The sequence below is a fragment of the Moschus berezovskii genome, chromosome 9, assembly GCF_049115385.1.
Source record: "Moschus berezovskii isolate FMDL1 chromosome 9, NW_MosBer_1.0, whole genome shotgun sequence".
NCBI lineage: Eukaryota > Metazoa > Chordata > Mammalia > Artiodactyla > Moschidae > Moschus > Moschus berezovskii.
Window position 1 is genome coordinate 3,204,746 of NC_142468.1, and position 13,246 is coordinate 3,217,991.

Genomic DNA, 13,246 nt, shown 5'->3' on the forward strand with positions numbered 1-13,246 from the left:
CCTGGACAGAGGGGCCTGGAGGGCCACAGTCCATGGGGTTGTGCAGAGTTGGACGTGACTGAGGTGACATATTTAAAAACGGAGCGTTTCTTTGGAATAGCTATCCCGTCTCCCGTGACTGGATGGGTGACAGCTGAAGAATCTGAGGCTCTGTGGTGGTATTTCGGGATCTTCAACAGCAGCGGGAGGAATTCCCAGATCACCCCATCGCGCGCAGTGTGGGCCAATGTCCTGACCTCCGCGTCAGGAAGCCATCGCCCCTCCCGCCCCCAGCTCCTCCCCTGGTCCCTGTTCGATGTGGGGCCTGGGGCCCGTGGGAGCGGGGCTGTGACTCAGGCTGCGATCTCAGCCCCAGGGCTCACCCAGGGCACTCCGGAAGCAGTTACGGTCATCAGGCAGCAGTGGGGCAGCGGAGATTTACCCCCATTTCCTGACTACAGCTCTCATAATTATTAGGCTGTTTTCAGGGAGGCTTTCGATCTTAAGACCCTTTGCAATCTTAAGTGGAAATTTAGTGTCATTATGTGGAGTGGTCCTGACTCAGAAGTTCAGAGGTGAACTCCTTAGGTAGGAAGACACGGCCCCCTCACCCCTGCCGCGACCTGCCCTGCCCCCGAAATTTGACAGGTTTTTGACTTAACCGCTTGTACTTGATCCTCGTATGTATTGTGCTTCACGAGGGAAGATTGTGTTTGAACTTTGGGGTGTGATGATGCTGATGTTGTTTTTATAAGAACCAGTACCTAATAGCAGGATAACAGCCATTTATTGAGACCCTGTCATGTGCAGGGCATCGAATATGTTGACTCGAGTAATCCCAGCAACATGAGGGTAGTGAGTATTTTTACTGTGTAGATGAGAACTGAGGTTTGCAGAGGTTAAGGAAATTGTCCCAGGTCACATATAGATACTATATAAACTCATAACGCTTATGCTTATAAAAGTGTAATGGAAATTACGCTAATAAGGAAAAGAATAAGATGAAAGTCTTTATCTGAATAGTTCAGTTCGCTTAAGTATTACCATGAACAAATGTATATGCATGTATTATACACACATACTCATTTTTTAAAAATCCCTTTCCTGGTGAAATTTTAATTGTTAATGTTTTTGGCACTGTGCTTTGTACCATTTATTAAAATTCGAAAAAAAATAAATAAAGTTTATTTAAATTAAAATAAATAAAAATCCCTTTCTAATTTCAGGTCTCTGTCAGTGGAATTGAATGGGACTATATTGCCACTCAGGGACCACTGCAAAATACCTGCCCGGACTTTTGGCAGATGGTGTGGGAACAGGGAATTGCGATTATAGCCATGGTGACGGCGGAGGAGGTGAGGACTCACTTCTCTTCCTTGATCTTCTCGCGGCCTCAGGCAGACCGTGACGGTAACGCTGTGGGTCCTGACTTTAGAGAAGGGGGCGTCCTCGGCCGGGTCTAAGTCTGGAGACGGCTCCCGGGACCGGGCGACCTCGGCCGGTCCCAGTCTGGAGACGGCTCCCGTGACGGGGCGTCCTCGGCCGGTCCGGGCCCGGTTCTGAGCGCTCCCGGGACGGGGCGTCCTCGGCCGGTCCAGGCCCGGTTCTGAGCGCTCCCGGGACGGGGCGTCCTCGGCCGGTCGGGGCCCGGTTCTGAGCGCTCCCGGGACGGGGCGTCCTCGGCCGGTCCGGGCCCGGTTCTGAGCGCTCCCGTGACGGGGCGTCCTCGGCCGGTCGGGCCCAGTCTGAGCCCTCGGTCTCGACAGGAGGGCGGAAGGGAGAAGAGCTTCCGCTACTGGCCGCGGCTCGGCTCGAGGCACAACACCGTCACCTACGGGCGGTTCAAGATCACCACCCGCTTCCGCACGGACTCCGGCTGCTACGCCACCACGGGCCTGAAGATGAAGCACCTGCTCAGCGGGCAGGAGCGCACCGTCTGGCACCTGCAGTACACCGACTGGCCCGAGCACGGCTGCCCCGAGGACCTCAAGGGCTTTCTGGGTGAGTGTCCGCACTGCCGGCGCCGCGAAGGCCGCCGCAGGGGCAGACTTATGGGGCCTCTCCTTTCTTGCCTTTGTGCTGTTGCACGCGAGGCTGGCCTTGTTTTAAACCGAAAATTCCGAGCGTTCAGGGGAAAGCTTAGCAGAAGAGGTTTTAGAGCATAACTTGGTTAGGCAGCAGCAGGCAGTTCCTGGTTCCTGAGGAGTTTTGCATTTTGCGGGTGAGAAAAAACGGGAGCCCAGCTAGAGGCAGGGCCTCGCCCCGGACCACACTGCCGGCCAGGAGCTGGGCCGGGTCGCCGGCACCCGGTGCCCCGCCTCTGGGGCCGCCTCCCCCGTCGGTGGGGCCGACCTGAACTGTGTCGGTCTGATCGGCCTCGGAGCCTTTGGTCTGTCAGTGTCACCCGTGTTTCACAGCATACCTCGAAGAGATCCAGTCTGTTCGACGCCATACAAACAGCACGAGTGAGCCCAAAAGCCCCAACCCCCCGTTGCTGGTCCACTGCAGTGCCGGCGCGGGACGGACGGGCGTCGTCATCCTGTCGGAGATCATGATCGCCTGCCTGGAGCACAACGAGGTGCTTGCTCCTCTGTGGGCGCGGGGAGAGGGGGGCCGGGCGCAGGGCCGGGCGCAGAGGGACCCCCGCCCGGGGCACAGGGCCGGGCAGAGAGGGACCCCCACCCCCTACCCCGCCGGGAGACAGGGGCCGGGCACAGGGCCGGGCAGAGAGGGACCCCCACCCCCTACCCCGTGGGGAGACGGGGGCAGGGCGCAGAGGGACCCCCGCCCGGGCACAGGGCCGGGTGCAGAGGGACCCCCACCCCCTACCCCGTGGGGAGAGGGGGGCCGGGCGCAGAGGGACCCCCGCCCGGGCACAGGGCCGGGTGCAGAGGGACCCCCACCCCCTACCCCGTGGGGAGAGGGGGGCCGGGCGCAGAGGGACCCCCGCCCGGGCACACGGCCGGGCAGAGAGGTACCCCCAACCCCCTACCCCGCGGGGAGAGGGAGGCTGGGCAGAGAGGGAGCCCCGTTTCCCGTGGCCTGCCAGGGCTTTCTGCACAAACGCCCTCGGGCTTCTCTGCAGGAGACCCCGAGTAGCAAAGAGGCTGCCTACCTGCAGCCAGGGTCCCCCCAGGACCGCCCTCCCCGCCCTGCGGTCTCGGGGAGCCGCGCCCTCACCCCGCTTCCCCCGCCAGGCGCTGGACGTGCCGCGGGTGCTGGACATGCTGCGGCGGCAGCGGATGCTGATGGTGCAGACCCTGTGCCAGTACACGTTCGTGTACCGCGTGCTCATCCAGTTCCTCAGGAGCTCCCGGCTCATCTAGGCCCCGCGCTCGCCGGGACGGCCACGGGGCGTTCGCAGCTCGGAAAGGACGGGGAGTGCTGGCCGACTCGCGCTTTCGCGGGCGCAGAGTCGGGCGCAGGTGGCGGGAGGAACGCGGGGCGCCGCGTCCGGATGAACCGCAGGAGGAACCGGCCGGGCCGAGGTGCAGGCGGGGAAGGACGGTGCCCGAGGGCAAGCCGCGGCTTCCCGGCGCCCCTCTGTCTGACTTGCAGAACTTGCACACATGTGGAGATTGTATTTTCTAGATCAATTCTATTTTACTGAAGCTGTGCTGGGCAATTCTGGCAATCACTAAGGCATATAGTTTTCTATCTTAAGCTAGTTTTTGATAATGGAATTTTATTTTATGACGAGAATATTTGGGGTTTTCTTGTTGAGAAACTAAACTTTTTGTGGGGCTGACCCACAGATGTGAGTGGTTCCTGGATAACTTTGTATTTAAAACCATGTTATTTTGTTATTTTAGAAAAAACCTTGGGTACTTAACACTTAAGTTACCAAACCCAAAACTATAACAAGAATCCAAAAGTGTTATTTTTGAAACATAGAAAGCATTTTTATATTCAGAAAATTTTTAAATCCTAAAAGTCCTATATATTTGTACCTTCTATATTTTCCAAGCAAGAGTTCAACTCATTAAGGTACGGAAATGAGTCAGTTAACATGTCAGTTAACATGGGGAATAAAGGCACATTTTTTAAAACATGTATGACAATAATCAGATTCACTGTTTTTTTTTCAGTATTATTATTCATAAACCCAAATGTGTTTGAGTTTTTTTTTTGGTTGAAAATGAAGAACAGTTGCATAAGATGGTTTTAAGCACTTTTTTTGGTTGCAAACAAATCTGAGTTTTTAATATATATGTTGCTTTATAGGTGACATTGAAAGTGTTTTGGAAGGGATCAAGGGTAAGAGTAGGGAGGATGACTAGGAGGAGAGTATGTGCAGAGGAAACGCAGGATGGCAAATGCAAGCTGCCTTCGTCTTCACAAAGCATGCAGTGTCACCTGCGCTCAGACTGAGCCGCCGGGCGGAACGGGGTTCGGGAAGAGTGGGTGACCCCCTGTAGGTACCCAGGGCCTGTCACGGGCAACAGCTCCCTCTGTTTCTTTGACTTTCTTCCACCTACAACACTCTTTTTTAAGAAAACAAATCAGGTTTATATTATTATTAAAAGAAGCCGCGAGGAGGCTTTGTTTTCTTTTGGCTGAAAGAAGGGAGGAGTTTGTTAATAGTCTCACCTCTTCTTTGCAAACCACAGCCCAGACCTGTGGGGCCACTGGAGATGACTGTGGTGTCCAAGATGTCCCGGGGTCTCCTCTCCTCTCTCCTCTAGCTTCACCCCTGCGGGCATCGTGGGCTCCCCCTCCTCCGCACCCCCAGCCCCTTTTTAGGCCCCTCCCCGCGGGCAGGGGGACTGTGAAGGGCTCGCCCCGGGCCGAGGAGGTGACGGAGGACTGTCCCATGCCTTTAGCGAAGGGGCCCTCTCTTCCTTCTGGAGGCCGCTTCTCCAACACATCGAGCTTCCCAAATGTCAAACCCAGGCTTACTTCCCCCAGTGAACGGTATCCGAGGGATGGTTCCGAAGACCCGGTTCACTCTTAAAGCGGTTCTGCTCACTGTTGTCACCACTGAGTCTGTGGTTAGCTGTGAGGCAGGGTTTCCTTCATACAGTGTGTCCCTGCCTAACTCTGACCCAGAAACCAACCCCTGAAGAGGAAATGCAGATGGCATCAGTGAAAGTGAATATTGAAAGGGAGCCTCTTTCTCACTGGGGAACAGAGTTGATTTTAAAGAACAACAGACCCAAGTGTAGATATTCCAAACGAGCTCCCCAGGAGAGTGGATTAAGAGTTTTTTATTGCAGTGTTTCCCATCTTCACACCAGGTAAAGGACAGCTGTGTTTCTGATATTTTTTCTTCCATTGGTACTTTTTTTTTTTTTTAAATGCTTTCCTGTCAGGTTTAAACATTTTGAAGTGTCCCATTGACAAGAACATATTGTAAAATAAAAATTTTAAAGAGTAATATATGGTATGTTTGTGTTCCTGTTATAATTTGATTATAAGAAAATTACGAGGGCTAAATTACACTGTAAAAATGTCACTCTTAAAACTCGCATGTTTGACATAGCTTCTAAGACCCATGTAATTTTTTTGTGTCCCTTTTGAATTTTTAAACTTTTGATGGACAGTTAGAGAATATGAAAGTATTTCTGAATAAAAATAAATCTCCATTTCTGGCTTTTGAAGTAATATGATTTTCAAGGTCAGACTGTAGAACGCTGAGGTCTCATCGGCTCACCACGTCTGGGTTGAGGATTTTCTGTCTGCCAGACTTACACAGTGCTTCGGTATGTTCGTGTCTTTTATTTGTTTGTTGATATTCTTAGTTTCATATCGAAATTTCCAAAACGTGCGTTTTCACACAAAGTAGGTGACAAACCAGTATTTCCCAGTGACGAGTGGAGCACCTTTGGCGTCGGTTCTCCTATCAGTGGGGTCTTTAGATAAGATGCTTGCTCATGGATAGTTTTGAACACGGGAAGTGTTCATTTAAGAACTTCATTTGGAATTGTAATCTTCATTACTTATTTTCTTCTGGAACATCCACTGTGAAACATTCAGAAAGCCCTAGAATGTAGCCTTCAAACCATGTTGGCAGGATTGAGACAGGCTGTGCTTGCCCAGAAGCTCCTGGGAAGGCCAAGGCCAGGACAGAAGCCCCGAGGAGGAGTGAGGATGGGGTGACGGCAGCACGGCACCGCCAGCTTCACTGCTGCTTCATCAGGAAAAGAAAATAGTCCTTTCAAGTGGGTTGGTAACTTACTGTTCACAATATTAAGGAAATAGAAATGTTCTCATTACATGTAATATAAAACTTTATATTGGGCTTTCTTGGTGGCTCAGATGGTAAAGACTCTACCTACAATGCAGGAGACCCAGGGTTGAACCCACTCCAGTGGTCTGATTAAAATATAAAGAACTACAGTTTATTGTAAATCATTTAAAAAATCAGACTTTTAAAGGGATTTCTTTTGGACAGACATTTAGGGAATTTGCTATCAACATTCAGGTTCAGTTCAGTTCAGTTCAGTCACTCAGTCGTGTCCGATTCTCCACGACCCCATGAATTACAGCATGCCAGGCCTCCCTGTCCATCACCAACTCCCGGAGTACACTCAAACTCATGTCCACAGAGTCGGTGATGCCATCCAGCCGTCTCATTCTCTGTCGTCCCCTTCTCCTCACGCCCCCAACCTTTCCTAGCATCAGAGTCTTTTCCAGTGAGTCAACTCGTCGCATGAGGTGGCCAAAGTATTGCAGTTTCAGCTTTAGCATCAGTCCCTCCAATGAACATCCAGGATTGATCTATAGAAGAAGCTAAACTATATCTTTCCAGTTTAAAGTTTATTAAAATGGTCTAAATTAGAGGGAACCTTTTTTTTTTGAACTGAGGGCCAGACACTTCAAAAATAGAGGGCTAGGTCCGTTAGGAATTTGTCTGGGAAAACAAGTCTTGAAAGAACATGAGTTTTTCAAAGTCCTGCAATAAGAGCTTCAATTACCCTAAGTATCTATAATTACTTAAAAAAAATGAGAAAAAAATCAGAAAGTTTGGAGGTTTAAGGTTTGCATGTGTTAGGGGTGTGTGGACAGAGGATTTTAGAAAATAACCAAAAAGGTCCTTGGGTTGTTAAACTGGCGTAGTACAGGTAGTTCCCAAATAAAAATGATGCTCTAAAAGTTCCAAGGTACCTGAAACTATTGAGAGTATTGTCTACACAGGGAAAGATCACTGTAAGTGGGCCCTAACTCTGGTTGGTTCTCCCAAAGCTTCCTGAAACCCCAGGGGTCTGAAAGGTAGTCACACCCTCGTCATCGGCTCGCTGCTGGGAGAGCCAGGAACGCTTCTCGAGTCCGGCCTGCCCAGCAGAGGCGCCTGGGCCTCAGTGAGCAACTGCGGTCAGACCGATGCGAGTTTCGGGAGGGAGCGCCACGCCACGCGCGTGCCGTCGTTTGTCTGAGAAACTCGGGTGGCGGGTGAAGGTCAGGGCCGGGCGGGCGGGCTGTGGGGCCCGTGAGGGCGCCGGGGAGGCGGTGAGCGGGCGGCGCGGCCACCGCGTGTCTGCCTTTGGGTGGTCCTGGCCGGGAGGAGGGGGTCGGTGGGCCAGGGAGCTGGCGGGAGTCCCACGGCGAGTGTTCCCGCAGCTGGAGTGTCTCTAGGTCACACGTGTCTGAGGTGGGCCTGGCTGGTGGCGTATTTCCAGAAATATGTAAAATACTCATTTTCTAAAAACTGGCGTAAATCTGAACTTTATCCAATATGTTGCTGTTGTTCAGTCGCTCAGTCATGTCCGACTCTCTGCAACCCCATGAATCACAGCACGCCAGGCCTCCCTGTCCATCACCAACTCCCGGAGTCCAAACTCATATCCATCGAGTCGGCGATGCCATCCAACCATCTCATCCTCTGTCTTCCCCTTCTCCTCCCGCCTTCAATCTTTCCCAGCATCAGGGTCCTTTCCAATGAGTAACCATATATTTATTTTAAATTATGCTTTTAATATTATAAATAAATATAAATGAGTGACAAGAAGGGAATAGTTGAACTACCTGTAAACATAAGAGATGCAGGTTCAATCCCTGGCTTGAGAAGGTCCAATGGAGTAGGACACGGCAACCCAGTCCAGTGTTCTTGCCTGGAGAATCCCATGAACAGAGATCCTGGTGGGCTACAGTCCGTGGGGTCGCTGTCAGAAATGACTGAAGCGACTTAGCACATAAGCATGCATGTAGAACCAACAGTATGGCTAACGTACTGTTGGAACATTTTCAGAAATTACTCATTAGGTAGCCCTTTTGAACATGATTCCTTCCATTAAATATGACTTTGTGGTGTGTTGTATAAAAGGACCGACCGTTTAAAATCTCGAAGGTGTCTCGGCTTTGACTCTATAGTGCCCCCACACTGGCTATAGCTGTACATGATTCCAATGTCGTGAATCTGCAATTTTACACTGACTGGTAGGGGGTTTTAAAACGGTATAAAGACCAGTGCTTTATTTCGGTTGTCACCACCACCATTTTTAGTACTCATGTGTGTTTTAAATTCAAGCTCTAAAAGCTTAGTGAAGAAAAGATGCGTTCACTCTCAGGAGCAGATCTGTGCCAACCAGGGAAGTTAAGACGGTTGGATTATCTGGGTTATCCCGGACAAGCCTCTCTTGACCCTCACTTTTTGGGGTGGATGGATGCAATGGTGATGGCCTTCCAGCTCCACGTGCTTATTTATCAGCTGAGCAGGACTGAACGAATAAATGAGGAGCAAAAGCTTAGTCACTCATTTTTCACAAGAGCTGCAAATATCACAGGTCCGACTGCTCTGTAATAAATGCCGTGAGGCTCTCCAAACATCTTTTTCCAGAAATTTATTAGAAATCACATGAAATTACTGGACCATTGAATGAGAAATATTTATTGAAATGGGATTTAATCTTAGAGTTAAGTGTCCTGAGGAGATCTAATGATTCTGTACTTTTACTGGAATAATTACCATACTGGTTCAGTCTTCCTAGTCTAGGAATTCCAGGTAGCACAGTTGGTAAGGAATCCATCTGTCAATGCAGGAGATGCAAAAAGGAGGAGGTTCCATCCCTGGGTCAGAAAGATCCCCTGGAGGAGGAAATGACAACCCAGTCCAGTGTTCTTGCCTGGAGAATCCCATGGACAGAGAAGCCTGGCGGGCTGCAGTCCATGGGGTTGCAAGAGTTGGACACAACTGGACACGCATGCACTGTGCTGTCAGCCTAACAAATAGCCTGAAAAAAAGTAAATGTTCTTTACAGGTGACGAACATTTTCAGAACAGGTTTAATAAAAACGAGATTAAACAAAAAACAAAATCTTAAGCCCACAAAACAAAAAGATGAAAGAAAAAAACAAAAGGAAAAAAATGCTATAACTTGTGACAACTTCTAGATTAGTAGTGCTTTGATGGGTTTTATTTGCATAGTTTGGTTTTGTGGCTTCATAGAGAAGTTGAAGTAGTTGTTGTACAGGGATGATTTTTAACGTTTTTGAAGATTTTACTGTTAGTGTCCATTTAGACTCTGCATATTAGATTTTTTTTCAATTCTATATTAAAAGTAAGCAGCTTAATTTCTTATTGTAGAATTGAGCTATTACACAGGTATCAGTGTATTCAATTTCTAAGCAACACATTGAAAATGAAGGGAGAAAATAAAAATATTTTCTAAAGTATTAAGCCTTAAAAAACAAAGTTAAACCTTTCTCCGAAGTTTGGCATTGGGCCATTAGAATATATTTTTTGCTTTTTACTGTATTCTCAAGCAATTTTTTATGTTAAAATATAAAACGGTTTTTATATTAAATATTATCTATTTAATAACTGCGGACGTTGAGTATTTTCCTGTGAAACCACCGCAGAGTTTCACTCCGTTGTGCTCAGGAGGGCGATGTCCCGGATTCTAACGACGCTACTCGGTTCAGGTGACGATTGCAGCGCAGCAAGACAGAGGTTTGTTTCTTTGTTAAAAACCGAAGCAGTCCAAACCCCACCCAGAGAAAATTAAGCAAAGCATAGTCTAAAAATGAATATCTAGAGAATAATGTATTTTAAAATTCCAACTGCTGTTAATATGACTCAAATGTCCGCAGAAACTTATTTATTTAGAGACAATTTTTATGAAATACATTTTCTCAGAAAGTTCCCTATAATTCAAGCAATGCATTGGGAATTTTATCTTTTTAAAATCATATTGTATATGTAGTTGTCTAGTATTTTCTAGTTTAAAAAGCAATTTTATGTGCTACTGTCTGATGATCAACAATGTAAAAACAGAATATAATAATGTATTATCAGAAGAACTTAAATCTGAATTGTCATTGGTTTGTAAAAGTGTGTACATTTAGTGGGCAAAAAACTTTGAATGAATGTAATGTACGTGAAGTGAATATATTAGAGTCTATTTTTGCCATAAAATAAATATTGAAGCAAGATGTTGTGTGTGAATAGTACAATTACAGCTGTTTTTTTTTTTTCATTTTAGTTCTTATTGCAGAGGTGTGTAATTAGTCCCATTTCCCCAATGGATTATTTTAAATTATGTTCCAGACACTAAATGTTTCTTTTAGTCGTTTACAGTCATCACACATCTCCACCATCATCAATCACTTACAAGTTAGAATGCATCTTGTCAAAATAGCCAACTTTGTTAATCAGGACATTTGTGGAACAATTAATGTATTTGAAGAATAAATATTTATGTACTTCCCTGCAAGCTGGCAGAGCTTCTCCTCACACAATCATCCCTGTAGTGCAACTTGTTATTAGTTGAGTGTCCACTTCACTTATTTTGTTGTTCAGTCGATCAATCATGTCTGACTGTTTGCAACCCCATGGACTGCACCACGCCAGGCCTCCCTGTCCATCACCAGCTCCTGGAGCTTACTCAAACTCATGTCCATCGAGTCGGTGATGCCATCCAACCATCTCATCCTCTGTCGTCCCCTTCTCCTGCCTTCAATCTTTCCCAGCATCAGGGTCTTTTTCAATGAGTCAGCTCTTCGCATCAGGTGGCCAAAGTATTGGAGTTTCAGCTTCAACATCAGTCCTTCCAATGAATATTCAGGATTGATTTCCGTTAGGATTGACAAGGTAGTGCAACGTGTCATTAGTTGAATGCCCACTTCATTTATTAATGGGCTTATTTTTGGATCAGCAACAGCAGCACTGGAAATGTGTTGAAATCCAGATTCTTGAAGCATATCCCATGTCTAAAAATTCTGAATCAGAAACAGTATGAAAAAGTCATAAATGTCCAATATAGACCACAACTTGGGATTCATGACATTGACAAGCTACAATCAATAGGCATTGAGGTTTATTTAGACCATTTTTATTAGGTTAATGATATTTACAATCGTGGGCGACTGATGGGCCCCCAAAGATGTCCATGATCTAGTCTCCTGAAATTATGAATGCTTTACATGGCAAAAGGGACTCTGCAAGTGCGATTAAATCAAGGTTTTTGAGATTAGATTGTCCAGGATTATCCAGGTGGGCCCGAGGAACCACGGGGTCTTTCTAAGAGGGAGGAGAGGGGGGTCACAGTGAGCAGAGACGTGATGAGAGAAGCAGAGGTGAGAGATTTGAAGATGCCATGCTGCTGGTCTTGATGATGGAGGCACGGGCCACAGGTGAAGGGATGCAGGCAGCGCTGAAAACTGGAGAAGGCGAAAAACATTCTCCCCAGAGCCTCCGAGAAGAATGCAGCCCTGGCAACACCTTGATTTTATGACTTCTGGCTTCCAGAACTGTAAGCTGGCGGATTTTATTTTAAGCCGTTGCATTTGTGGGACTTGTGACCGCAGCAACAGAAAACTTATAAAATAGTCTTCTTCACGGGAAAACCAATGGTCAATGCACCTTTAAAAAAGTTTCATTTTTTTTAAATTGAGGTATACTTGATTTACAATATGTATGCTTCAGGTGTATAACACAGTGATTCACAGTTTTTAAAGGTTACCCTCCGTTTATAGTTATTACGACACACTGGGTATATTCCCTGTGCTGTATTGTGAATCCTTTTGCTCAGCTAGTTTATACCCAGCAGTCTGTGCCTCTCAATCCCCTGCACCTGTGTAACCCTCCCCCGTCCCTCCCGGCTGGTAAGCACTAGTTTTCTATATATGTTTCTTTTTTGTTATAGTCACTGCTGCTGCTGCTGCTAAGTCACTTCAGTCGTGTCCGACTCTGTGTGACCCCATAGACAGAAGCCCACCAGGCTCCCCTGTCCCTGGGGTTCTCCAGGCAAGAACACTGGAGTGGGTTGCCATTTCCTTCTCCAATGTGTGAAAGTGAAAGTGAAGTTGCTCAGTCGTGTCCGACCCTTAGCAACCCCACGGACTGCAGCCTACCAGGCTCCTCCATCCATGGGATTTTCTAGGCAAGAGTACTGGAGTGGCTTGCCATTGCCTTCTCCGTATAGTCACTAGTTTGTTGTATTTTTTAGATTCCAGATGTAAATGATACACAGTATGGGCTTTCTCTATTTCACTAAGCATGGTAGCTCAGAGGTTAAAGCATCTGCCTCCAATGCGGGAGACCCGGATTCGATCCCTGGGTCGGGAAGATCCCCTGGAGAAGGAAACGGTAACCCACTCCAGTATTCTTGCCTGGAGAATCCCATGGACGGAGAAGCCTGATAGGCTACAGTCCACGGGGTCACAAAGAGTCGGACACAACTGAGCAATGGAACAGAAAACCCTCCAAGTCTATCTATGTTGATGGAGATGGAAAAATTTCATTCTTTTTTATGACAGAGTAGTGTTGCATCATATATACACACATATTACATATATACACACATACATATCACACACACATTACACACATATACACATACATTACACATACACATTACATATATACACACACCACATATACACACATATTACATGTACACACATATTACATATACACATACACATTATGCATATATACACTTACACACATTACACACACACACGTATTACACATACATATTACACATACACACATACACATTATACAGATACACAGATTACATATATACACACATATTACATATACATACACATTATACATATCACACATATACACACATATTACATATACACATATACACATACATATTACATATGCACACATATTACATATACACACTACACATACACACATATTACATGAACACACATATTACATATACACATACATTTTACACATATATACACACATTACACACATATACACACGTATTACACATACACATATTACATACGCACACATACACATAACATATATACACACATATTACATATACACACATTACATATATACACACATATATTACACA

General features: G+C 46.8%; 1 protein-coding gene across 1 annotated transcript in view; it reads left to right on the forward strand.

The window, feature by feature from the left end:
• Window positions 1-5,564, forward strand: part of PTPN21 (protein tyrosine phosphatase non-receptor type 21) — a 74,657-nt gene extending 69,093 nt beyond the window's left edge. Inside the window, exons 16-19 of the mRNA XM_055435537.2 lie at window positions 1,206-1,334; window positions 1,746-1,980; window positions 2,397-2,557; window positions 3,177-5,564. Of these exons, the coding sequence (XP_055291512.2) occupies window positions 1,206-1,334; window positions 1,746-1,980; window positions 2,397-2,557; window positions 3,177-3,305 (654 nt within the window). The 3' untranslated portion in view covers window positions 3,306-5,564. The remainder of the gene's footprint in view (window positions 1-1,205; window positions 1,335-1,745; window positions 1,981-2,396; window positions 2,558-3,176) is intronic.
• Window positions 5,565-13,246: the final 7,682 nt, after the last annotated feature.